General features: G+C 39.9%; 2 protein-coding genes across 11 annotated transcripts in view; one reads left to right on the top strand and one right to left on the bottom strand.

Moving 5' to 3' along the window:
• Window positions 1–364: 364 nt before the first annotated feature.
• On the bottom strand, window positions 365–12,574 carry NEPRO (nucleolus and neural progenitor protein). Its single transcript, XM_061194188.1, has 9 exons — window positions 12,388–12,574; window positions 10,605–10,759; window positions 8,634–8,713; window positions 8,117–8,248; window positions 7,569–7,646; window positions 6,019–6,380; window positions 5,624–5,685; window positions 3,152–3,411; window positions 365–1,466 (listed from the first exon to the last, which is right to left on the bottom strand). The coding sequence occupies exons 1-9, from the start codon at window positions 12,488–12,490 to the stop codon at window positions 1,004–1,006; spliced, it is 1,695 nt and encodes a 564-aa protein (XP_061050171.1). The 5' UTR covers window positions 12,491–12,574; the 3' UTR covers window positions 365–1,003.
• BOC (BOC cell adhesion associated, oncogene regulated) overlaps window positions 12,349–27,145 on the top strand; it is a 266,285-nt gene continuing 251,488 nt past the window's right edge. For 9 of the 10 annotated variants that reach the window (XM_061194176.1, XM_061194172.1, XM_061194186.1 and 6 more), the window contains exons 1-2: window positions 12,349–12,583; window positions 18,896–19,017. The gene's annotated coding sequence lies outside the window, so the exon portion shown is untranslated. The remainder of the gene's footprint in view (window positions 12,584–18,895; window positions 19,018–27,145) is intronic. The other variant, XM_061194175.1, reaches the window with a different exon arrangement.

Raw genomic sequence — 27,145 nt, forward strand, 5'->3', positions numbered from 1 at the left:
GGCCAGATAAAGAACAAAAAGGATGCTAAAAAATGATAGGATGGCTGAGGAAAGGAAGGATGAAGTATATACTAGGGCACTGTTTCATTTTTCTATAAATTACTGTATATAAACAGAAAACTTAAGCCTACAACCTGCTGAACAAATAGCTTATTAACCTAATTCTAGAAAACTAGAACATTTGAAAGATACCTCAAACTTCACATCATTATTTGAAAATATGTAAGATTTACCTTCTCAGAGCAATTGTATGAGCAACATACAAATAATCAGATGACAACATCAGCACCAAATTATGAATTTATTTTTAGCCTCATTGGGTTGGTTGATTTTGTGTCTCCTTAGCTTTATCTTTTCATCTAACTTTCTCACCTACTTCTACTTTGTGTATAACCATAAGTCACTTTACATCCTTTTTGGAAAAAATTTTATTTGGACTCAGTCACTAGCACCCAAATAAATAAACAAAAGCCCCCACAAACTTTGTAGAACTCCAAAAGCATTTTAATATGCCCTCCTATGCGGTAAGGTTAACAAATGAAGTGAAATAATGGTTGTGACCACTCCCTGGTAATAGTGGCAAAACCTCGATGATAATTCTAACATACAGAAGACGGCACAACTGTTAAACACTACAAACCTTGGTGTTCAGAAGAGCACTTACCTACAATGGAGCCACGAGGGCTAAAGTGACCTTTTTGGTGATTCCTTGCTACTCCCCACCCCTGCTCCCCATTTACCTAAGGCACAGTGTAGGTTTTGCAAACCTAATTATTCAGGTCCTAATTAAGTCAAAAATTGACTGTTAGTCAAATATTTGTCAGTTAAATGACACAAAGCTATGACAAGTGTTTACTGAACTAAAATGAACTGCTCTACAATGTTGCACTTAAGCAGCTCCTCTGAGTCCAAATGGTACTTCCAGATCTTTCCAGATCTCAGCTGTTCTACTTAGAACACTGGAGCAGTTGGTTAACCAGTTAAAAGTCTCACATATGAGCATCTAAACTCCCATTAAAGCAAAAATATCATCAATGTCGTCTGTCTCCTTAGTGATTCCTGATGTATTATGTTTATTTATTTGCATCGTTGTCCAAGAATCAGTTTCATTTTCATTGCTTTCTATAAGATTTTCATGAATTTGTTTCTCCTTAGTTTGTATGACAGGACTTGAAACTCTTCTACTCAACACTTGCTTATTGTTAGGGTAGAGATCAGTTGTACGAACTGTAGGGTGTGAGAGTCTCCCTTTAATGATATCGGTAGCACTCTGAGTCCCTTGAGGGGGCTGCTGGGTTTCCTTTAAAAGAGCCGACTGCAACTTTCTCTGTGGTTTCCTTCGTTTCAATGAAAATTTATTCTGTGATCTTCTTTGTCTCAGATGATCCTTCAAAGTTTTGCTACCTGAGCCATGAAGAAGGCAGTTGCAAATTGATGTTTTTATGCACTCTAGTTTCTTTGGCAAACTTTAAGACAGAGAGAGGAAAAATTGGAGATTGTTAAGATGCAGAAAAACATTCTCAGAAACTTTTGTCTCCTTTTTACCAACTTCCAATTGAAAAATATATAAGTCCTATGCCTGTGTACAACTCCAGAATTATAAGGAAAAATAAGGAAATAGGAGCTTCAACCCAAGTCTGTGTTTTCAGAGCACAACTTCCCTCTGATTTAGATTGTGAGCAAATGTGTCCCCATTATGTTTCCAAAGTAAAGTAGCTCCTACAAGTAGCAAGGTAACTGAATGGTGAGATATCTCCATATTTTAGTGCCAGAGCTCTTCCCCGATAATTGCTAATCTGTTCATAATATAATAGGAATGGAACTGGGGAAAAGATGAATCACAAATAGAAAAATTGCTAGGATGCATCAACCCACTTCTGGATTAACAGCTTCATATTACAGCAGGAAATGAACAAAGAAAAAGGAATAAAAGTGAAGAGGGAGTTTACGTAAAATGAGAAAACAGGGCTCCTGGCATAGACATAATGACAGCCTTGAGCTACCCTAATTGTGATTCATATATCATCTTCAAATTTGGGAATTTGGAACTCAAATGGCCAGCTATTTTAGGTGTTTTGCTTTTGAATAGGGTACACTGCCACAAGGTACATCGGTACCCTGCTAACTGCCTGTTTGTGATAGACTGCAAAAGATTAGCATGAGCGTGTACCTCTACCCTACCCTCTTCCTTTTTAAACAAATATAGAACTTTGAGGAAGCCCATTTTAATGTAGTAATTCATGATCTCTGTTTCCAAACCATTTTGTCTTACCATAAGCAGTAATCTTTAATTGAGGAGAGGGTAGGTGTACTTCCCAATTGAAGTGGAAATAGGAAGAATGAAAACAGAAGGATCAGAGGATCTGCACTGAGTTCTAGATCTCCAGCTCTAATACCCTGAGTAAAATCCTCTATTTCCTCTTCTATATAATATGAATAATACTACCTACCTCACAGAGTTATTGTGGACATTAAATAAACTTCAAATGTACTACAAATACATTACTGAAACAGCAAAACAGGGCAGAATGAAAGAACACTATATTTTTGTGGGGTGCAAAATAATGGTCTAATCAAATAACTACCAGTTTCTTACCTCTGCATTAACTTTTAATTATCATCTCTGCCTCATCTACCTCTGACTTTACATGCAGTCTTGAACAGAACACCTCCATCTTAGGCTGAGTTTCTACTCTAGAATATAATGTAAAAACCCTTAACTTCCCCAACAGCTTTTAATGAAAACTTGCTATAAAACCTTCAATATATATCATATTTTTTACTAAAATAGGAATATCTTTTCCATAAATTTTTAAAGAAAATTTAACAAATTTTAGACTGTGATTCACCCACGGGAACCATTATAAAGCCCTGAATAGATATAGTAAGTCCCCTACATACAAACGAGTTCCATTCCGAGAGCACGTTCTTAAGTCCAATTTGTTCATCAGTCCAACAAAGTTAGCCTAGGTACCCAACTAACACAATCGACTATATAGTACTGTACTGTAACAGGTTTAACAAAACTGCACTTTGAGTAGATCTCAATTTTAGACTACTGGACATTAAAAAGGCTAACTTGAATATATATACTTTTGCCCTAAATGATAATAGAAAAAGTAAAGAAATATAATTTTTGTAATGTACCTACCTATAGCCTTGAGCTTCCACATGTTTAAGCCGGTTACTTTTAAGAAGTTTATTACCCAGAAAGGTGGTCTGAGCCTTGAGTTTTTTGCTCCTACACCACAGAATTGCCATTTGGATCTCTTCAGAAAGTTGTACGAAAGTCTCAGTTTCTCGGAATCTTTGCACAAGACTTTTTACACAGGGAGTTCCTATTGCTTTCCGAGAAGAATGTTTGGTTGCCTTTAGTTTGGATTGAGAACATTTAAACTCAAAACTGTTCTCCTGAAATATGGAACGATGAGAAAAATATATTGGATTTGTTACTGACTTATATAACAACAGAGAGAAGTTGACTCACAGACTATAAAAGTTTGAAAATATGTCTTTTTAAAAGAAGGAAAAAAAGTTTTTTCAGCTCACTATGCTTTCCTTTCTTCTTCTTCTTTTTTTTTTTTTTTTTGCCGTGCTGCTCGGCTTGTGGGATCTTAGTTCCCCAACCAGGGATTGAACTCGTGCCCCCTGCAGTGGAAGCGCAGAGTCCTAACCACTGGACGGCCAGGGAATTCCCTTCCTTTTTCTTAAAAATGTTTTTATTCACTGCTCCTAACACAAGATTTTTTCCCCTCTGTGCTACAACAGATCCCATCTATAGCTGAATTCAGCTGTACACAGGTAACAATATAAATATTTGCATACATATCTATTTATTTAACCTATACATACAAATAAAACTCCACATGATTATGGTCAAAGCCTATCTAGTGGGAAAAAAAATCACTGAAGAGCCCTCTTCCTCTAATACTGGACTACCACAACTTGTTTTTCATTTATTTCTATATCCTGAGTCACCCTCCTCAATGATGGGTCATAAATGTTATTGAAAACATGTGAAAATGGGGATGATTGCTGAATGTATGTTAAAAATGCTTAACTGAGCAACATTTCCAACTCCAGTTCAACCATCTTTTGATGTGGCACCTTTGGTCTCTTCAACCTCATCTTTCTATATCAAGTCAAGTTTGAATTTTATCAACTTTTACTGTTTATTGAAATATGCCACCTACTAGGTTTGCTTCCATCCTCTGTTCTAAACTTACCTTCTTCCAAATTTCTCACTCTCAAGAACATAAAGCAGTAGAAAATATGAAAGCAGAGACCTATCAATACTTTGTGTTGGTGATCCATAAAAGTTTGACCTAAAAGCAAGCTAAGCATATTGGTGCTAAATGCTAAAAATATGGTAGTCATTGGTCATGAATAAGAGGGATGCTGGAAGCAGCTCACCTAGGAACAGGTGGACGGACTGCACAAAGTTTCAAGAGTCACAGAGAGCCGTAGTTTTTAAGAGAGAGCTGACGAAACTATTTGGAGGACTGGTGTAATGATAAAGGACAAAGACTATGAAACCAAACTGCCTGCATTCAAATCCCAGTTCCGCCCCATATCTGCTGTGTGGCCTGTGCAAATTTCCTGTCCTTTCTGTGCCTTAATTTTCTCATCTGAAATATGGAAACAGTAATAATAGCACCTACCTCACAGGGCTTTTGCAAGGATTATATGAGTTAACACATATAAAGTGTTTTGAACAATGCCTGGCAAAGAGTAAATGCAATGTAAGTATGATGATGATATCTTCCTCTGGAACTTGTGAATCGGACAAAATATAAATGCAAACTGGAATCCTTGTAAGCCTTCAAGAAAGTACTGACTCATTAGAAATGATTAAGAATTCTTGAATCGAATGGAAGAAATAACCCATGAAGGAAACCAGAAGAAAACAATTTTGAAAAGAGAAAGGGTAAAAGAAGTCAAGAAGTTACTGATGAAAGAGGATGACATTGATGTACTTATCCATGTGAGGTCCAGAACAAACAGAATTTGCAGACACTGGCCAAGGAGAGGAATCATGTTAAAGCTCGAACGCTGACAGGAAGAAAGAAATAGAAGCCTCATGACAAAGGATGAGGATGACGATAATGACGATGAAAGTAGCTAACAATATCTAACACCAATTAAATGCTTACCACACTTTAGACTCTGTGCTGAACACTTTACATGAACTAAAACTGGCACAACCCTATGAGGTACATACTGTTATTAGAAACAGAGGTATGGACAGGCCAAGAAACTTACATAAGTCACAGAGCTAGTACAAACCAAAGCCAGGACTCAAACCACTTCTGTCTGATTGTAAAGCCCATAATCTTAAGCTGCAGTACAATCCACTCCTATGATGGATCCTAGGATCACTTTAAAATTCTAGCAAAACTCTTAGTAAAATGTTTCTGAAGGCATTGTATTAACTGAATTAACTAGATGCACTCAAATCCCTTGGGAATGCCTCTATTCATTCAGAAACACACTGAGAACTAAGATGGCACTACTCTTAGAGCTGGGGATAAAAACAGAAGATTCAGTCTGTGCCACTGGTAAGTGGCATCTACTCTACAAATTAGCAGAAATCATAAGCTATATTAAAATAAGCCAGACAAACCTGAATAGCTTTGTGTTTCAGCTGTTTGCAGAAAGCCCTCACGTCAAATTCTGATGACTTTTCTGTGAAGATGGAAAGATCACAGATACAAAAACTTAGGCATACTATTTTCAAATCAACAAATTCTTAAGTGCGTGACTACATTTCTTGCCAAATTACTACAAGAGAAACAAAGGGAATTAAGCAAGCAAAGAACTATGAAGCAACAACAGAAACAACTTTATATGCTCAAGCTGAGAAAACACAGGTATTACCATACCTCTCTAAGAATAACCAGAGTTAAAATTAAGAAGATGCTGAATTTCTTCCTACACAATGCATGACTACATTGTAATTTCAAAAGTTTTTTTGTTTGTTTGTTTTTTTAGAGTATGTGCCATATCAAAGCAAATTACCTTTTAAGATTTTCTTATTCTTTACTGGCTGTCCAAGATCCACATTATTCTGAATATTGATCTTCATTTGTTTAGCTTTTTTGGAAATTCCAAGTAATGGTTCTTCACTGGACCTCTGTGATTGCTCTTTTGTTAAAAATAGTTTATTTAGCAGTTTAGTTACTCCTTTAGCTGCAAAAGCTGTAGGCATTTTTTTCTTAAAGATTTCAAAGTAGGGCTCTCCTAAAAATTCAGCAATATCAGAAGGAAAGGTAAAACCTTTGAAGTAAGGCAATGGTTGAATCCTGGAGACCTCCTGAAGTAATCCAAACAATGGCTCATATAAAGAAACCAGCCTTTTTAAAACATCTTTATAGAGAACCCTAGAGAAAGAAGTAGGATCTCATGAATTAGCTAGTAATTATCATTTGCAGATTACATAATAATAAGAGAGTCAAAGCTGAAAATAATGTCTGTCAATCTGCCACTATAGATAAAAAAAACGCTAAAGCGGATACTTGCAAAGAGCTAGATTAGTCCAGCCTAAACAGAAAAATGCAAGTACAAAATGCTATATAAAACCAAATAAAGTACTACATGGAGAGATATCTCAAAAGGTGTGCCTCAAAATCTTAAGTGTGGTTTTATCTAGATGATGAGATTTTAGGCAAATTTCAGGTTCTTTGCATTTTTTCTATTTTTAAAAGTTTCTTAAAATAACCATGTATTATTATTATAATCAGCAAAAATCAAAGCTATTTTCATTATAGGAATAATGAAGGTTTGACATTTTAAAATAATATGATTAGTAATTCTAACACTGTTAGTGCTAAAAACAAGCAGAATAAAAACTAAGATGATTGGAAATAGTACTTGAGATATCCAGGTTAAGATATCAAAGCAAGGTTTAGAGAGAATTTTCTCTCTCTTTTTTTTGGTTTTCATTCAAATTAGAGCTAATCACCCCAATTGTTTAAAATGGCCGAAAATAGGTCTCCTTATAAATATGGGCAGATTTTGAATCCAATTATCCATCAAATAAGTTTCATAATATATATTGTGAGATGCAAGGGAAGGGCTCTTTGGTTTGCAACTAGTATTATCAGTGTTCTTTCCACCAACTAACTATGGCTCAAAAGCAGTGGTGGTTCAGGTGGAAGAAAGGAATCTAGAAAACATAAGGAAGGTCACTGCCATTAAAAATTAGAAACCTAATGGCAGAAACAAATGATACAGACTGTTCAGGAACACCTTCATTTTAAATGGCCCAGCTGCTGAATGATTAGAGGAACCTTTTTTTTTTTTTTAATTCCAGCTGCTAATCCTAGGAATTCATTTGCCTAGTTGTTTAGTGTTGAGGTGATCTCATGGATTCAGATTCAAAGCCTAATCCTTTGACATAACCATCAACACTTAGCTTCCCAATCTACCCCAAATAAACTCTGATCAAATGAAGAAACAGAATTCCTGCAACTTCAGCATCCCATGGGAAAGCAAATATGAAAACTACTAATGAGAAACTTAGTCTGAGTTAGAGAAATGAAGGATTTCAAAGGTACATACATACATACCATAACCTGCTCACCAGCCCAACCATCACAAGGTTTAAAATAATGAATTCTTGCAAACCTAGATGTTTCACAGTCAAGCTGGAGAATCAAGTTAAAGTTGGAAAACAGAATCAAAGGAATTTAGGTTTTTTTAAGTTACATTTATGAAAAAAACAGACTGGAAGTAGAAAGAATTTTCTTGAACTAAAACCTTAAAACATGTTCTATTTAAGTCATGGAAGCTTAAAAATAAAGTAATATACACTCTGCTAGAGGAAAAATAAAGTAATACACACTCTGCTAGAGGTCTCATTAATAAATTTAGTTTCTAAGATTAAGAATTTCTAACAGTCAGTGCCCTTAGGATAATACATACTAGGTAGAGACAGAAGTCTCTGGCAATGGCTATATCAGGCAAATCCCAGGAAAAGGAAGCCAAAGAGCAAAATTTTAAGAATTCCCATAAGTTATAACTCCTACAGACTCCCTAGCTTTCAAACAGAAATACTATTAAATATATCCCAACAATTCCAATTCAGAAGAAGGTACTTTAGTTGATTCAAGGATACAGAAATGTCTTGCAGCAACAGTCCAACAAGCGAAGTAGCAACTTGCAGGCTCCCAAAATCTTCATCAACACCAGTTCCACCACTGGTTGGCTAGGGATGACACATGCTTTGGTATTTACAGGCTGATTTTCACTTGGCAAAAATAGAGAAGCACATTACTTTCATTCTTAAATATAAAGCACTTATATAGCAATTTTCAAGTGCAGACTTGCTTTAAGCTCTATTTGAGGTAGTTATGTTTAATAATGACTCACTGAAGTTGACTGACACTTATGTTTCAAAATAATCTACCATGACCCAGATTTCAGTGTCACACTATTCCCTCCCACTGGCCGACAGAGGGAGATTACCACAAAATACCAGGGGCCCTTTATTGAAACAAATTTGTACAGCTAAGGTATAATTGTTTATATTCTAACAATAAGTGAAGAAAGTCTAAGGCAAGGTCACAGCAAGACACTGGGTTCCCATTCCCAGCCCACCAAAAAGCCCATTACAGAGCAACTGGACCACTTACTTAGAAGAAAATGACTCAGAGAGATCTTGAATTGAACCTTCCAAATTCATGTTTTTCAAGCGTTTTAAACATTGTTCAACCTGAAAGGGGAAGAGCAGCTCAAATTCACATGTTTATGTGTGACACAGACAAAGCCACTGATGTGACCAGGAAAACAAAGAAATACAAAATTTCAAAGTATGGAAATACACTCAATACCAAAGAATACCTTTTTTTAAGGGTAAAGAAACCCATAGCCCAAAGCAATTGCTTCTGGTTAAAAATTTGAAATTTATCCAGCCAAATAAATTTCTCAAATCAGGTTATGACTAAGAATTTATTGTACTACACATGCCAGGACGTGCTTGATGCTATAAAGGGGACCAAGGTTAAGTATAAGATTATTCTCAAGATTATATTTTTCTGAAGCAACATGATTTCTAATAGTGAAACTATTAAAACAAGATAGTAAACTATTAAGTACTAAATTTCGACAGTCTGTAAGTGCCACAGACATAAGGGATCAAGTGATAGAGGGATTGGGCATTGTAAACATACAGGACCAGGTGAGCAAAGGCTCAGAGGAGGGAACGAATGTGGTGAGTAGGAGGACTCACGAACAGTTCAGGCTGTCTGAAATACAAAATATATGAAGATGAAGACCAGAGAGAAGCCTGAGTTAAGGAAAACTGAAGAGGCCAGATCACGGGGGATCTTGTAAGTTAACCTAAGAGGCTTCCTCTTTATTCAGGAGACAATGGAGAACCATTAAAAATTAAAGCTGTGTTTTAGGGTGATTAACCTGGCTTTGGTACACATGAATATGCCAGAGTGGAGGAAAGACTGGAAGATGAAAGATCAGTCAGAATTGCAAGACAACCAAAAATTGACAAGGTCTGAAAAAAGAAATGGCAGCCAGAACTAAAAAGGGACTAGATGCAGAGAAAGTTTTGACTGATCAGTTGGCCGGATAGGAGAGCTACGTAAAAGAAAGAAGCAGAGAAAACAGAACACCAAATTTTTCTGACTAGATAATTATTCGCAACTTGGAAGCCAGGAGGAGAAATACGTATGTTCAATCTGCGATGGTAAGTTTGGTTTTGGCGTTAAAGACTCAGAAGGAGATAAAAGCTGCCCCAGAGAAGAAAACTTAAGAAAGACCATGATCCCAAATCTTTCTTTGATGAAAAAATCTTCATCTTTTTTGCCTTAAGTAATGGGAGTGGAAAACTATCCAGAGAGCATGAATCTGTAAGGTTAGAGACTATGTCTGTCTTTTTCACCCTGTACACCTAGCACGAAGCACAGTGCCTGGCACATAGAAAGTTTCAAAAATACTTGGAGAATTAATAAAATGAATGAATGAATGGACACGTAAGGAACTCAGGTTAGGAGGCTCTACTCTGTGGTGTAGTCCCTGAGCTGGAGGGCCCAATTTTGTCTTAAACTCCAAAAGTTACACAAAATCACTTTACACAACTTGTTATATACTCATTCAATATATTACCGATTAGATTATATACCCCACAATAAATAGACCGCAACTTTGTTCTTTTTATGATTTGGGGATTTTGATTATGGTCAGGAAAATTGTTTCTTAATCCAAAACTCTGTCTTGATCAAATTACTCAATCTTTAAACTAGGCAAAGGCATGGTACTTTATTATAGATTGCATATAATGAAAATTTTTCATAAAAATTACCTACCTATAATAAGAAAAATAAATAAATAAAAAATAACCATAAAAACAAAAAATTACCTACCTACTAGAAACAGGACTGGGAAAGAATCCAACATAGTTCCTTTTTAAATAAACTGTTTTTTGAAATGCTTTCAGGGGGGAAAAAAAAAAAGCCCACAAGCAATTGCAAGATGACCTATAAATCACAAGTAAGTTACTGCGATTAAGTTACAAAATACTAAATGGCAGCGTGATCTCCATCTTCATCAAGTAAACACGTTGAGTATTAAACACAGGGCTCCCTCCTTACCTGTTTGAGGGCCAAATGGGGCTTGTGGCGGCCCATTCTGTTGTGATGGCTGTAAAGGACTGCACATAATACATCTGTTTCTGCATCTAAGATTTGGCTCTTCAGTGACAATGTAACGAGACAGCATTCTTTAATTACAGCTGCAATGCAAAGGTCTAAAGCAGAGATGTTTCATAAGACTTAATATGCATTTCTACATTAAGTATATTCTATAAAAAATACACTGAAAGAAGCATCTTTCCTTATGTTTAAGGAAATCAAGAACAAATTAACATAATCAGCCTCACCTGTAAGAACATAATTAATGTTTCCAAGCATGTGAGAAGTGACATAGGAAGGAAGTGATCTTACAGTGACAGATGATATCAAGTCCAGGAAATCATTAAGAGAACATGTGTTAAAGTAGAATGTACATCTTTACACCACATTTTATCATGATTTTAATAATCTTTCATACGAATACTCTGCAGCCAGTCATTTGGTGTACACTTAACACTTCAAGTACCTTAAAGGTGGGACATGTTGTATACTTCTCTGCCACTTTAAGAATATATTCAGAAGAGAAATCACTATAACAACTGGAAATTATATTACATAATGAATGTCTGACTGAACACGGGGTGCTTATTTAGTAAAACAAGGTAACAGCCTCCTAGTCTGAAAAAGCTGTGAATAGAAGATGGAGTAAATGTGTTCTCTATGGCTCTAAGGGTAGCAGTAGCATCCTAAGTGGCAGTAACACAAAGGAAGACTTACACACAACGTGGAGAACGTTCTTACTATACGAACTATTTGAGGCCAGAATGGGCTGCCTTTGGGGTGGGGAGAGACTTGGTGAATTTCCACGCCTAACAGAATCCTGTTAAAGAATCTTTGAATAGAGGAAGGGGTAAGATTAATCTGTAAACTGAGCAGGATGGATGGATGGGGAGGGGGATGTGATGATTAGATAAGTTACAAGTATTTAATAATAACAGCTGTCATTTGAGTGTTTACTGTATCAGGCATTGTTCCAGATGCTTTACCTATAATGTTAATTCTTTCATCAGAACAGCTCTGTGAGGCAAGTACTATTTTTATCCCCATTTGAAAATGCGCTGAAGCCCAGAAAGGTTAAACAACGACATTCCCCACTCCTCACCCCAGCTTCAGCAGAGAGAAGAGCCAGGATTCAAACCCAGGCAATTTGGCTCCTGAGCCCAGCGTGTACTGCCCTACTGCCTAATAACGGCAGTGCCACCATACATTGATAGAACACTTTAGACCACGCCCTCCTAAATGACATCATTAGATCCTCCCAACAACCCGGTGATAGGGAAAACTAACCCCATTTTACAGATAAGGAACGGGGGATCCAGAAAGATTGCGGTTTAAGTGCAGAGTGCTTGAGTGACGACCCGCAGCCTCTCAGAGGCAGAGGTCGAGAAAGACTGAGGGGTAACCACGGCACTTGGTGGCCTGAGTGAACGCAGGGTCCCCAGGCAGCAATTTTTCCTGACGCTAGCTGCGTCCGCCCTCTTTCCCCATTTCGGTGCGGGGCTGGATCTTGGGCCTTCGGCGCCCCAGCCAGGCCCTGCGGTAGACTCGGTGGGTCCAGCGAAGAACGGCGATACCAGATGCCCTGCAAGACTCCTCAGCAAACTCCAGAGCCCAGGCCCCTTTTGGCCACGGCCCTGCGCAGCGTCCCGCGGGTTCCGGAAGTCCCGCCCCCACCCCACGCACGTGCGCCTGCCTGACGCCTCCTCCGGAAAAGCCTGCGCCCCTCGCCGGGCGCCTCACTCACCCAGCGCCGCGCCGGGGTCCGGTACGATCACTGCGCTGCGGCTCCCCGCCTTAGGGATCCTCACGCGGTTCCATGGTTCCGGGCCCGGCAGCAGCGCAGCCATCTTGGGAGGCAGGAGAGGGACTGGGAAAGGCGGACCCGCGTGAGGCCCAGTGGAGCGACCGAAGGAGGGGCGATGAGCCGACGTCAGGGGAAGGTAGAGGGCAAGGGGTGGGGCGGGGGCGGGGAAAGGGGAGGGTCCTTCACGAAATAGTGGACCAAGTACGGTGAACCTGAAGAACCCCCAGAGTCATCCAGCCCCTGGTCTCTAATACCTGGCCGCGTATCAGAATTACCTGGGAGAATCTGGGGGAGCCGCATCCCGGTACTACTCAATCAGAATCTCGGAATGGGGCGAGGAATCCGCCTTGTGTTTATGCTTCCCCACGGGATTCTGAAGCACAACCAGTTTTGGAACTACTTCAAGGTATTTTACAGATGTGGAAAGTGAGGCCCGCAGTTGAGTTGGTGCATACACCCCCATCTCCACCTCAACCATTAGCGGAAAAGGAAGAAATGAAATAAAGAGGCTTATGCAAAGTGCGCATTTGTAACGCAGAAGTAATTTAAGTTAGTCAAGGAAGGCTCTACCTGGAGCAGCAGCAAAACCACGATCATAGAAACTTGGAGGCCGTCTGACTCTCCATCAGCCCCATCTTCTGTCAGTGTCCAAAACAAGACGATATTCCAAGCTTTCCTGATCCTCACCTCATTTATAGCTTTCTAATAGTTCTTTTATCTTCAGCTACCCTGATGCCAGCTTACTTAAGGCCCCCCGCGCAATGTATTAGAGAGGCAGTTAGTGGGTTTTGAAGACAGACCAGCAAGGTTCTGATTCTAGATCTGCCCTATACTAGCTCTATGATCTCAGGAAAGTTACCTAACTCCTCCAAATCTTAGTGTTCCTACAGGCAAAATGAAGATAATAATACAAACTTGTAAAGTGCTGACAGTTAAAAAGTGCTTTAGAATAGTGCCTGGCATACAAACAGTATTTACTCTTAGCAGAATTAGTATTGTTGATATTATTTTTACTGTTTAATACAGATAGCCACGCCAAACTGAAACACTTTGCATGCTCTCTGCGTGTGCCTTTGTACATATTAATTTCTCTATCTGGGTCATTTCCCTGAAACACAATCTCCCTCAGCTCTGGTGTCATCACCCCTAGGTAATTCTTCCTGAGCATCCCATTCCCACTCCATAGCTTGATGTAGAGACGACTTTATGTACAACCGTAATGCCCTGTGCTGCCCTCTGTATTAGCCTCCTATTGCTAATGTAACAAATTACTACAAACATAGTCACTTAAAACAACACAGTTATTATATTACATTTTTGGAGGTTAGAAGTCCAAAATGGATTTCACTGGACTAAAGTTGGCAGGGCTGGATCCTTCTGGAGGCTCTAGTGGAGAATTCATTTTCTTGCTTTTTTCAGCTTCTAGAGGCCACCTGCATTCCTTGGCTCATGTCTCCATCCTCCATTTTCAAAGTCAGTAGCATAGCATCTTCCAATCTCCCTCCAGCCTCTCTTTCTCTCTCACCCTCCTGCCTGCCTTCATCTTAGAAGGACCCTAGTGATTACACTGAGCCCACTAAAATAACCCAGGATACTCTCCTCATTTCAGAGTCTTTAACTTAATCATACCTACACAATCTGTTTTGCAATGTAAGTAAACATATTCATAGATTTGGGGGATTAGGATGTGGCTGTCTTGGGGGTGGGGGCATTATTCAGGCTACCACAGACTCTCACAGAATTTACCTCACCGTATTGTATTAATTTGTATATTTGTATGTCTCCTCCAATGGCATGTGAGCTGACTGAAGGCAGTACTACCAGTGTAGCTTACTGATGTTTATATCACAATGCTTAGCTCAGAGCCTGGTGTGTAGTGAGACCTCAATAAGGCTTTAACAGCTTTGTTGAGGTAAAATTGGTATACAGAGAACTGCACATAGCTAATGTGTACAATTTTACTAGTTTGTCAATATTTACTGGCTAAATAAGAGACTAGATGATGCTTGAATAGAGTTTTTGAAGGACGGACGAGTAGGAATTTCCCAGGCAGATAAGGGAAGAAGACATTCCTGACAGAGAGATGGTAAACAGCATGGGTTGGAAGAATCATTAGTCCTGGCTGAGTCAGTATTGCTGGAGCATGATGTGTTCTGAGGGACGAAGCTGGGAGTAGTGGTATCAGATCAGGGACAGAATTTGGATTTACCCTGAAGGCTGGTGATTCCCAAACCTGGCTGATCATAATTACCTGGATAGTCTTTTAAAAATATTTAGAAATTTTCAGGCCCCACTTTGGACATTCTTATTCATTAGGTCTGAGTAGGGCTCTAATCTGGGTTTTTTAAAAGCTCCTTGTGATGGTGGTCTGCTTTAAGGATCCCTTTCTGGAGGTGACAAAGGAGTCACTGAGATTTAGGCTGCGCAATTTTGGCACCTTGCATCAGAGGACGAGCGCTCTGGAGAACAGATTTGAAGGAGATGAGACTGGAGGAAGGGACCTAAGGGGATCTGTTACAAAAGCTGAGGCAGGAGATAATGAAGGCCTGAATTCCAACACTGGCACTGAAGATGGACAGTATGACTTATTTAGATGTCTAGTATTTAGGTATTTAAATGTCTAGTATGACTCAGACTTTTGCCTTGAGTGTGAGTCGTGGCATCCAAAAGAAGACCAAATTTAGATACACCTAAATAATAGGAATAATGAGGTAACTTTTGATGTACTGAGTTTGAGATTGCCCATGGGCTGCCCACAAGAGTATGTCCAATTCGCCAGTTGAATAAATGGGACTGTAGCTCAAAGGGTAATTGCAAAGGGAGGGAGTAGAGATGATGAATATAGGATAATGTTTTTAGTGGCTTAGATGAGACGGGAAGACAGAGTTTATGTGATAACAGAGAGATGTAGGATCAAGCAGGGTATAGTTTTGTTTTGTTCTAATTTTAAGGATAGTGTATCAGTCAGGGTTCCACCAGTCAAACAGAACCAGTAGGCGATATATATATACTTTTGAAAGGAAATTGGCTCACATGACTGTAGGGGTTGAATAGTCAAGTCTGAAGTCCATAGGGCAGGCCGTGGTAAATGGCAGTCTGGAAACTCAGGCAGGAGCTGAAGCTGCAGTCTACAGGTGGAATTTCTTCTCCTTCCTGTCCTCAGGGAAACCACAGTTCTGTTCTCAAGGTCTTTTAAACTGATTGGATTAGGCTCATCCAGATAACCCAGGATAATCTCCTTTACATACAGTCAACTGATTGTGGTTGATAATCACATCTACAGAATGCCTTCACAACAACACCTAGACTCATGTTTGATTGAATAACTGGGTGCCCCAGCCTAGTCAAGTTGACACATAAAACTGACCATCACAGACAGAAAGTGATTTCATCACCTGAACAGGCTAAGAGAAATGGGGCCAAAAGAGTGAGAGAAGCTGGACCTACTAAAGAGATAAAGGTGAGAGAATTGATAAAGAAAGACCCATTATTCGTTCAGCAAAGTTTGTGAGCATCATCCCAGAGGAGACAAGCAAAGGTGGGATCAAGAGCTTAGGTAGAGGGGTTGTCTTAAAGATCAAAAAGCCTTTATTCTCTGAGCCAGGAAGAAAAATCAAGATAGCTTTAGACATGGCTATGTTTGGGGTGCGGTAACAGAAAGATGAGGGAGCTCCTATGTTGTCAGTGAAGGGGGATCATTACCAAGAGGGGAGGGCAGGGAGATGGGTTCTGGGTGAGCAGTGGATATTTAAAATCAGAGTTTCCTTGAACTGGGGGATATGGAAGAGTCGTGTGTTCTGTATATTAGGGAGAAAGTAAGGATTTACGGCCACGTTTTTAAAATTTCAAATTTGCAAAGAAAGACTGCCACAGACACAAATGACCATGAAATAGAACCTTGTCTATCTCATTAGCAATTCAAAAAATACAGATTAAAATAATTTCGAGGTATTGTCATAGAGACAAAGAGTAAAAGCATGGTGTCTCATGTTACTAGGACTTTGGACAAAAATTCAGATACAAAGTGATCCTTTGTTATTGTAATCATGAAAATGGAAAATGATATATTCACACAATGAATCAGTGGTTTTCTAATATTTTGGCAGTGGAATTCTTTTCCCCCCACAAAATCTTAACACAGAAATCAAATATAAAAAACAGTAAAAGCAGAATTGTAGTGGTTAAGGGTACAAGGGAGAACGCAGAGCCCTCCCATAAAGGCCTCCTGCACAGGCTCCTAGAAGTACCTCATAAGATACTTCCTAGGAACAGTTTGGAATCCACTGTTGTAAATAAATAAATATGTATTGATGTGTGCAACTGTTTACGATACATTAAGGTGTTTTCTAAAGCAGTTTAGAAAACTCTATGTACAATGTGATTACACGCAAAAATATACCTCCACACATAGAGAAAAAGGTCTGGAAGGATCTAAATGAAGGTGTTAACAATGATTATCTTTTCAGCAGTAGGATGGATCTTTTTTTCTTCTATGAGCTTATTTGTACTTTCTAAAGGAAAGAAATACATGTTGCTATTGTAATGAGGAAAAAATTATTTTTAATGTTAAGTGTGTATCAAACTCTTAGGATGTGTGTGTGTGTGTGAGTGTGCATGCGTACACCAGCATATTCGGAGACATACATTTTTTGGCCCATCCAGCTACGGTCTTTCAGCTCTAATCTCATGCTTCTATACTTTGCTCTGTGATGCGGGGCTGGGATTCTGCAAAACCACGTGGTCTTTGCCGGCTGGTGGTTATACCCATATGGACCACTAGAGGGAGATTGGAAGGCAGGAGGAGGAGAGAAGTTCCTGTTTGTTTTCTTATTCCTGGTAGTGTTGCCAGGCAACAGCTCTTCATCCCAGGTAATGACAGTTGCTTCTAGTCCCTGACTCATTTTTACACACTGGAGAACTAATTGACCCCTCTAAGGTACTAGCAGCACCTGGATGATGTTCTTTTGTCAAAGATCTGAGTCCCAGTTCTGCAGATCACTTCCTCCAAAAATCTAAATTCTAGTCTTCTCCTTGCCTCCCCAGCTCCAGGGCTTGTAACTGCTTTCAGCAGTTATCTCTGTGTTACCTCAGTGTTGCATGTGTGCTTTTAAGTTCTTAAACATCTATTTATCCAGTTCATTATATTAAATTCTCTCTGGTGAAATACTTAGTATGAGTCTGTTTTACCATCATGATTCTTAAACAAGACGTGGTCCTAAGAAACAGCCCCTCAAAATGGGATTCTGAGGTTGCTCTGAGCTTGTCCTTAGCTTTGAACACCATAGTGATCTCTTTAGCAAGGGGAAATGGGATTTGAGTATCCATGATATGCTGTGGCATCATACTTAATCACCTGTGGTTGATTGTGATGAAATGCCTTCTGTGGCCCTAAGAGGGACCAGATGACCGTTATGATAGCAGTGATGCTTCTACAAGAAATGACAAGCTCAGATCATTAGCTCTTAGCTCAAGTCACAGAGAATCAGAGAGTTTCTATAGTGGCTCTAAAAGAATCACCTATTTCTTATAGCTGCAGGGCTGACCTTGACCCAGAATTTAATTTTGTGGGTTACAGAATTTCAACCAGAATTGAATTCATAGATTTGAAAATCTTGTGTGTGAAAGTTAGGGCACTGACTGGTAAGAAGAACTCTGAGACTTGGAATAGGAACCATCTAGTTTGACTTGGGAAAAGCTGAGAATCTTGGAGTTGCTTGCCTTCTTGTGTCTGAGGGAACTTGTGTTAAGACCCCATAATAACCTCAAGACCCACTCCAACTACTTCTCATCACCTCTAGAGCTAACCCAGTTCAGATCTCAGTTTGCTCCAAGGGGACAAGTACAAAGTCTGACATGGAAGGAGATGGTTTACTCCAAAATAATTGCAAAATGTTGCTAATTGACAGAAGTGGAAATAATAGGGGATTTTAAGTTATTAGACTAAAAGAGGAAGGAATATAAAACACTGGATTAGACCAAATGTATTGATATGGGTCATTGTTACAGTTACTAAAGATCTTAGTTAGGGACTTCCCCTGTGGTCCAATGGTTAAGACTGCACACTTCCACTGCAGAGGGTGCGGGTTCGATCCCTGGTCGTGGACCTAGGATCCCGCATGCCGCATGGTGCGACCAAAAAAATTAAAAAGATCTTACAGTTAGAAGTGTGTCTAATGATTTTCTTGGTTGCTTGAAACTTGAACTCAACTATAGCCTATACTCACTGAAGGTAAAATACCAGATTTTTCCTGGCACAATGTAGAAGGAGGAATCCAAAGACTCAGAGAGATTAGAATGATGGGGTGCATATATAATCTGACTTGCACACCCACCCACCCCCAACTATGTCCTCTGAGAGGTCACTCACCCCACTGAGGCATTGAGAAAGGCATTAATGACGGGCTACTTTTGTGTCCTCACAAAGTTCTGTGATGGCTGTCTTCTGTAGGCTATGGTGATGGTAGAAGTTACCGCCACTGAAATCGGCTCCATGATTTCAGTGAAAACGATGGGATCCCAGAATGACAACGGCCAACTGGCAACAATTAACTACAAGAGACAAGAGACAAGGTTAGTGCATTTACTATAATGGGCAATAGAGACAAAACGTTAACCAAATTTTTTGACTAACAGGCATCTTTAGTAGTAGCTAATTGATCATGGTGTCTGTAGGAATTGAATAGATAGCAGCCTATTAAAATATTACTTCAAAAAAAAATATTACTTCATTTATATAGCAGGGACCAGAAACCTAATCTGAGCACCAAAATGGGGAGGAGACATGACTGCTTACTCAGTTTCCAGACTTAAACAAGTTCAGCAGCACAAAATTTCTTGATGAACAAGGAAGCTGGTACAAAGATGCTTATCAGTGTCATTTACAGTAACAAAACTTTCCAAACATATAAGTATCCATGTATCAGTTATTTATTGCTGGTTAGCAGTCAACATATTCACGACTTAATCATTTTATTACTTACAGTTCTGTGGGTCAGGAGTTTGGGCAGAGCTCAGAAGGGATGGCTTGTCTCTCCTCCACATAGTGTTGGCTGGGAGGGCTCTACTGGGTCTAGAGGACCTACAATGGCCTTACTCACAAGTCTGGCACTCCCATTGGGATGGCTCAAATGACTGAGGGTGAACTGGGATGGCTGGGTCTCTCTTTTTCCGTGGCATTAGCTGGGCTCACCCATATGTGTGGGGCCTTGGTTCTCCTCCATGTGGTTTCTCTCTGCACATGGCATCTCATCCTCTAGGACCCATCTCCCCATGTAGACTCCCTCTCCAATAGGATAACCTGGACTTTTTTATGCAGCAGATAGATCCACCCTGAGCAAAAGCAGATGCTGTATGGCCTCTTAGAGTCTGAACTCAGAAGTCCCCAAATGCCACTTCCATCACACTTTATTGGTCAAAACAAGTCAGAAGGGCAGCATAGATTCAAGAAATGGGGAAACAGACACGAGCTCTTGTTGGAAAAAGCAGTAAAGACGTATTGCAAAGAGGTGTGGACACAGAGAGACCCAATTCAGTCACTGCGTCCATTTTCAATAACCTATTACAGGCTAACAAGAAACATACCTCTTAAAAAATTAAGGTACATCCATACAATGAAAAACAGAGTACGCAAAATTGCTGTAACAAACAGACCCCCAAATATATAATGGTTCAAGCACAATAGATGTTTATTCTCACTCACATTGTGTTCAATACATGATTATTCAAAATTTTAGGCTCCTTCCATCCTTTGACTTTGAATTCCCCTAGGGCCTTGTCATCATCTGCATCTAGCTGTAAGAAGAGATAACATAAAGGAGACACACCTGCCTCTTAAAAACATTGGCCCGGGAATAGCACACATCACATGCATTCCTATTCTTTTGGCTACATGTAACTGCAAAGGAGCCTGGAAATGTAGTCTAGCTGCATGCTCAAGGAGAAGGAAATGGATTTTGATGAACAGCTAGAAGACTCTGCCACAATCATTTTTTAAAGATAGGCAATGGCACAGGGAAATGCTCACATTATATTAAATGAATGGAAGGGATTACAAAACTTTATATGACTCCAAGTTGGGGAAGGGGCAAAGAGAAATGTACATCTGGAGTGAAAATGGTACCAAGATATTAATGATTTTTATTTCTGGTTGGTGAGAGTACAAAAGTTTTATCTTCTGTTCTTTTCATTTTCAGAATTGTGTTCAGTGAACACAAATGACCTCCATAACATGATAAATAATATTTTTAAATGTTAAAATATCTAAATTATAAACTCAAAGCACTCTTTTAGCATCATTGCTGACAATCAATCTGTCTCAACTCCTAGAAGCTCATAGACATGTAAAGAAAAAACGCCCATTGATAGATAGCATTATTTTTGCCACTCTGTTTTCTGAAGTATTTAGGGACCAGCATACAGTTTTAATACAGACAATTCCTAATTTAGAAAAGCCATTTCTAAGTGCATTGTTTGAAACTGAACATCTTCGCCCATAAAGTAAACGTAAAACATGATGATGAGGAACCAGAGCCAGCCCCCCAAAGCCGCTTTCCTCCAATCACTCATGTGATTGGTTCCGGCCAATGATGTCCCGGCCGTTGGTTCTATAGAGAACAACTATGGATTCCAGGATTGTTACAGAAAAGTGCTTTCCACCGTCAGGATTAAAACAGCAGGAGCACATCTTCCCTCAGCTTGGGTCACCCTCACCCCCAACAAGCTCTGGCACTCAGAGTGAGAGCTTCCATCCTGCCATGTTCCCAGAACCAGTTTCTCTACCAGGTGGGAAGTGGGAGCTGGGGTCTCTCAGCAGTGAGCCCCTGGCATGACGGGAGCAAGAAGGTGGAGGGGAGGGCTTCCCTGGTGGCGCAGTGGTTGAGAGTCTGCCTGCCAATGCAGGGGACACGGGTTCGAGCCCTGGTCTGGGAAGATCCCACACGCCGCGGAGCAACTGGGCCGGTGAGCCGCAACTACTGAGCCTGCGCGTCTGGAGCCTGTGCTCCGCAACAAGAGAGGCCGCGATAATGAGAGGCCTGCGCACCGTGATGAAGAGTGGCCCCCACTCGCCGCAACTAGAGAAAGCCCTCGCACAGAAACGAAGACCCAACACAGCCAAAAATAAATTAATTAATTAATTAAAAAAAAAAAAAAGAAGATGGAGGGGAGAGCTGGGTTCTAGGCCTGGGCAGTGGTTCCCATGCGGCATGATCACATTAAGACCCAGGATTCTGAGGGAGATATAGTGGTGGGGTCAGATGAGGATGATGGGAGAAATGCTAGGGACTCCTAAGATGGGGAAGAGATGTTTTTCCCATTCACTTTCCCCTTCATAGATGTAGTGATCTTGAATACTTTAGTTCCTCTCCATCCCAAGTCCTCTGTCGTCCCAGTTCCTTCACTGTCCTTAGCTCCAGTAACCTTCACATTCACTTCACTTCAGTCACATGCTCTCAAATCATATCCCAAATCTTGCCACCATCCAGAATTACTCCATATCTGATATCATAAATTCAGACATTTTTCTTTCTGATGATAGCGTCCTATCTTTTCAACTTTCTTACTCAAGTTATTTCTTATAAATCTGATCTTAAACCTTACTGGATCACCAGTCCTTAACCTCTTACTGTCTTCACATCAGTACCCTTCCACCTTCACCCTTCTTTGTATACAGCTTAGATTCTCCCAGTCCATTGCACGCCAATGTTATCAATCCCTTCTCCCCATTACACTTCCATCACATTTGCCTGGCCAAAGTCCAACCCTTTATTAATTCCACTCTCTGAATTTTCTGTAATTATGGGGAAAAAAACTGAAGTCCTCTGACAAGAACTCTCTCAACTTACTAATGCCAAACCTACAAATTTACTTGTCCCTCCACCATCCTATCTTCCATTCCTCCAGTTACAATGCATAAGGCGATCCTCCCCTCACCTGAGGTGAATCCCTTCACTGGCTGTCTCCACCCAGTAAAAGCTTTTTCAGAAAAAGGATCATGTGTGCTTGTTAACTGCTGCCTTCCAGGACCTAGCAGAGTATCTGGCATATAACAAGTGCACAGTATTTATCAAATGAATAGCTTTGGTGAGTTAAGGAAAAGATAGGGACAGAGAAAACGAATAAAAGAGTTATTCTTCCTATCCTATTTTACTGTTTTTGGTCAGAAGAGAGAAGAGTATTTTGAGGAGGAGAGCAGAATTTTTCTCATACGTAAAGGACAGAGGTTGATCAAGAATTGACAGTATTTGAACTGTTAATAATTCTTACATTTCAAAAGTCACCTGAGTGGGTGAAAGTCATTTCCATGGCACGTATCAGCTATGTATAATTTATTTTCCTGAGAAAAATTCTTCCTTTAGAATAAATTTCCAAATAAATTCCTTTAGAATAAATTTCTGTCATCTAGAATAATTTTATGCACAAATCCTATTCATCCTTTAATTCCTAGTTCCGATGCCCCTTGTTCACCTCCCCCAAAATCTGGAACTTATCTCTTCCATCTCTGAACTCCCATCTCACTTTCTCTCTACGTCTCTTATGATACCGACTGCCCACAGTCTGCCTTGTTCTTGAGACATTTGTACCGAGTTCTGTAAGCACTTTCATGCAGGGATGTATATCCTCCCTCCTGCTGGCACATGGGTGCTCAGTAAATACTTGTTGAATAAATACTGAATGAATTAAGTAATGAATAGAAACGTCTTTCAATAAGAACCAAATACTAGCCTGGCATCAAGAATTTCTTAATTCAAGAAACACAATAGCTCTAGAAGTCACAGGAACACATTTGAAAGGCTAGGCATACATATGCATAATGTGTTAATAACCCATACGATAGTCTCCAAAAATTTTCCTTGATTCTAAAAGGCATCCTGTCACAGGTTTTAATTTAAAAAGCATGCTTCTACCTGACTATACTTTTTGAAAATGTTGGCATTTTCAGGGCTGTTGAAAAAACAAACATTTTCTTTCAAAATGTAATTTGCACGCAAAAGCCTTAAGGAGACAGCCTCTGACTTGTACTCAGGAACTTTCAGAAGATATAAGACTAACATGTTTCATTTGAATTCCTGAAGTGAATTTTGGTTTGGATTTTGATCTGAATGTATAGGTATAAATCCCAGTTTAAGATCTGGAGTATATAAGAATTACAATTTTCTTGGGTCAAATGCTGATTTTCACTTTATGGAAATGTGTAAAGATAACCCCTTACAAGAATCTTATAATTATCTAAAGATACATGAAGTGATGATTGAAGAAAAGGAAGAGTTTAGAGAAAAAAAGATGAGAAATGAGTTCCCAAAAAACAGAAGTAAAAAGAGAGTGGAATTAAAGCACCCATTATTGAGAAATCAGACTCTTATAGAGCAACCTTTCAAACTCCATTCAATATATATTTTATTATAACATTTAGCTTCACAATAGAGTATAACTTAATAGCTTTAAGTGTAATTATTCCCCACGGACCTTTACACAGACACCTTAACAGCATTTGCTGAGGAAATCCACAGTCCGCAGTTATGGCTTGCTCAATACCACCTCTCCACCAGAGGGCAGCAAGAGGCTGTACCCAGATTACTCTCTAATGGCTCCTGGTTTAGTTAGAAGCCAAGCAGAACCTAATCTACATTCCAGCTCGCCAGTGGAATCCCAGCTTCACAACCTCAGACAGAATGGAGACAAATCGACTTATCCCTGGCAGAGGAGATTCAAATTATCAAAGAAACGTCTTACAGCAAAGTAGATGCACATGATTTCAAGGCTTTGCCCCTAACTTGGAAGCAAGTCATGTGACCTGAAGGCATAGTTTTGGCCAGGAGTGGCATAACCTAAATTTATTTTCAAGGCACAGTCACTTGACCCTGGGAATGGCAAGACTTTAAAAAAAAAAAGTTGATAATCAGATAATTGGATATATTTTTCTCTGCATTAAAGACTCAGTGCCCAAGAACTGACCTTGGAGAAAGTGAAATCATTATGCCTGCTCTTTGACAGCCTTGAGGCAAAATTTCCAAGTCAAATTTACAAGGTGTATAGGGATTTGGTTGCTTGTTTTGCTTTCTTCTCTCTTGCCAGTTACCTCCTGAGATCCGGGCATGGATCAGTAAAATCCCTCTGCCGTGGCTGCCAGCAAGTCTGTGCCTGATTTGGCGCCTTTCTGAAAAGATACCAGGGCCTCTAGTGGAACATAACACCCTAGTACTAAGCCAAGGGACAGAGCCAAGCCACATTTCAGTGTCTGCCTCTGAACCAAGCTCCGAGCAGGGGCCATCTTTTCTGCCCAAGAGGTTGTTACTGGACTCTTTCAAGTGTTTGCTTTTGCGACTAAACTGGTCAAGAAAATGTTTTTTAAAATTAGGGTTCACTCAGAAAAGAGACAGTCTGTCTACACCTGACATTTTCAAGAGACACATCATCTGTGCCCCCAGATACACTCACAAAAACACACATACACAGATGCACACTTGCCAAGAAACAAAAAGTTCTCAGGAGAATCATGCTCCTGAAAGCTTTCTCTCTTTTACACCAGTATTTACTGCTGTCTCTTCTCATAAAATCTACTATAAGAGATGCTGGTATAGCAAGAATTTTGCCTCAGGAATATGTAAGAAAACATGATCAGGGCAGTAAGCAGATGTATTCAAATAGTGACAAGGTACTCAAGTGTGATAAAGCCAATACATGGAGTCACATCTAACTCAGGTCAACTCTAGAATAAAAATGAAGGATATTAAAATTGGCATGGAAAATCTCCCCCCATGAGCATGTAGGCATCACAAGAACAGGAATGTTTAGTCCCTTGTTCTAACAAGAAGCTATTCAGTTCCTCATTCTGACCTAAGTGCCTAGAACAGTTCAGATGCTCAATTAATAGGTCAAATGAAAAAAGTGCTTAAGAAAGTTACCGCATCAGAGACCAACATCTCTTAGTAAGTCCATTTCAGATAATCTTTCACCCCCTCCAGCATGAAAGCAGATCATGATTTCTTCAGTTGAACACTAGCTGATGTAGTTGTCTTGGGTCAAGGGGCCATGTTGTATGCATCTTTAACAACAGTCATATCCAGAGAGGCAAGCTGTTTACCCCAGAGAAGCCCATAGGCACAGATGCTGACTGAATAAATGAAGATTCCCATCTCACACTCTCTCTGGGGTAGTGTTGCCAGATTGAGCAAATAAAAATAGAGGATGCACAGCTAAATTTAAGTTTCAGATAAGTGAATTTAGCATAGGACAAAGACTTATACTAAAAAAAATTCACTAACTAAAATTCAAAATTAACTGGGTGTCCTGTATTTTATCTGGTAATCCTAATCTGCGGCATATACTGCACCATTTTGCTCTCCCTGAGCAAAATGGTGGGAGAATTGTCTAACTTTTAAATTGTTGGACTTCCCTGGTGGCACAATGGTTAAGCATCCGCCTGCCAATGCAGGGGACACGGGTTCGAGCCCTGGTCCGGGAAGATCCCATATGCCCGTGTGGATCCCACATGCAGAGCAGCTAAGCCCGTGTGCCACAACTACTGAGCCTGTGCTCTGGAGCCTGCGAGCCACAACTGCTGAGCCCATGTGCCACAACTACTAAAGCCCATGCGCCTAGAGCCCATGCTCTGCAACAAGAGAAGCCACTGCACTGAGAAGCCCACACACCGCAACAAAGAGTAGCCCGCACTCGCCACAACTAGAGAAAGCCCTCATGCAGCAACAAACACCCAACGTGGCCAAAAATAAATAAATTAAATAAAATTCTAATTAATTAATTGTGACCTTTCTCTCGGGTGACACAGATTGTATGTTTTTTTTTTAACACCTTTATTAGAGTATAATTGCTTTACAAGTGTGTGTTAGTTTCTGCTTTATAACAAAGTGAATCAGCTATACATACACATATATCCCCATATCTCCTCCCTCCTGCATCTCGCTCCCACCCTCCCTATCCCACCCCTCTAGGTGGTCACAAAACACCGAGCTGATCTGCCTGTGCTATGCGGCTGCTTCCCACTAGCTATCTATTTTATATTTGGTAGTGTATATATGTCAATGCTACTCTCTCACTTCGTCCCAGCTTGCCCTTCCCCCTCCCCGTGTCCTCAGGTCCATTGTCTACATCTGCGTCTTTATTCCTGTCCTGCCCCTAGGTTCTTCAGAACCTTTTTTTTTTTTTTTAATTTTATTGTGACTATCAGTTGAAGGTCAACTGGAGGCTCCTCTCATTTAAATCTTTATTTGCTCTTGCTAAAATAAATATTTTTATGGGGGAAAGCAGTCCTTTAAGAAGACCTTCTGGGGACTTCTCTGGTGGAACAGTGGACAGGACTCTGCGCTCCCAATGCAGGGGTTCGGGGTTCAATCCCTGGTCAGGGAACTAGATCCCACATGCATGCCTCAACTAAGAGTTCTCATGCCACAACTAAGGATCCCTGGAGCCACAACTAAGGAGCCTACATGCTGCAGCTAAGGACCTGGTGAGCCACAACTAAGGAGCCTACCTGCTGCAACCAAGACCCAGCACAACCAAAATAAATTGATTAATTAATTAATTTAAAAAAAGACGACTTTCTGTCTTCAATCATAAAATCAGATTTAAGAATAAAGAAAAAAATAAGATGCAAATATAATTCTGACAAAATAACAATTGTTCTCCAAAATAAGCCCCCAAATTGAAATTAAAATGCCTAGGGTACATTTATAGTTAGCAC

This window comes from Eubalaena glacialis, chromosome 6 (genome assembly GCF_028564815.1).
Source record: "Eubalaena glacialis isolate mEubGla1 chromosome 6, mEubGla1.1.hap2.+ XY, whole genome shotgun sequence".
Classification (NCBI taxonomy): Eukaryota; Metazoa; Chordata; class Mammalia; order Artiodactyla; family Balaenidae; genus Eubalaena; species Eubalaena glacialis.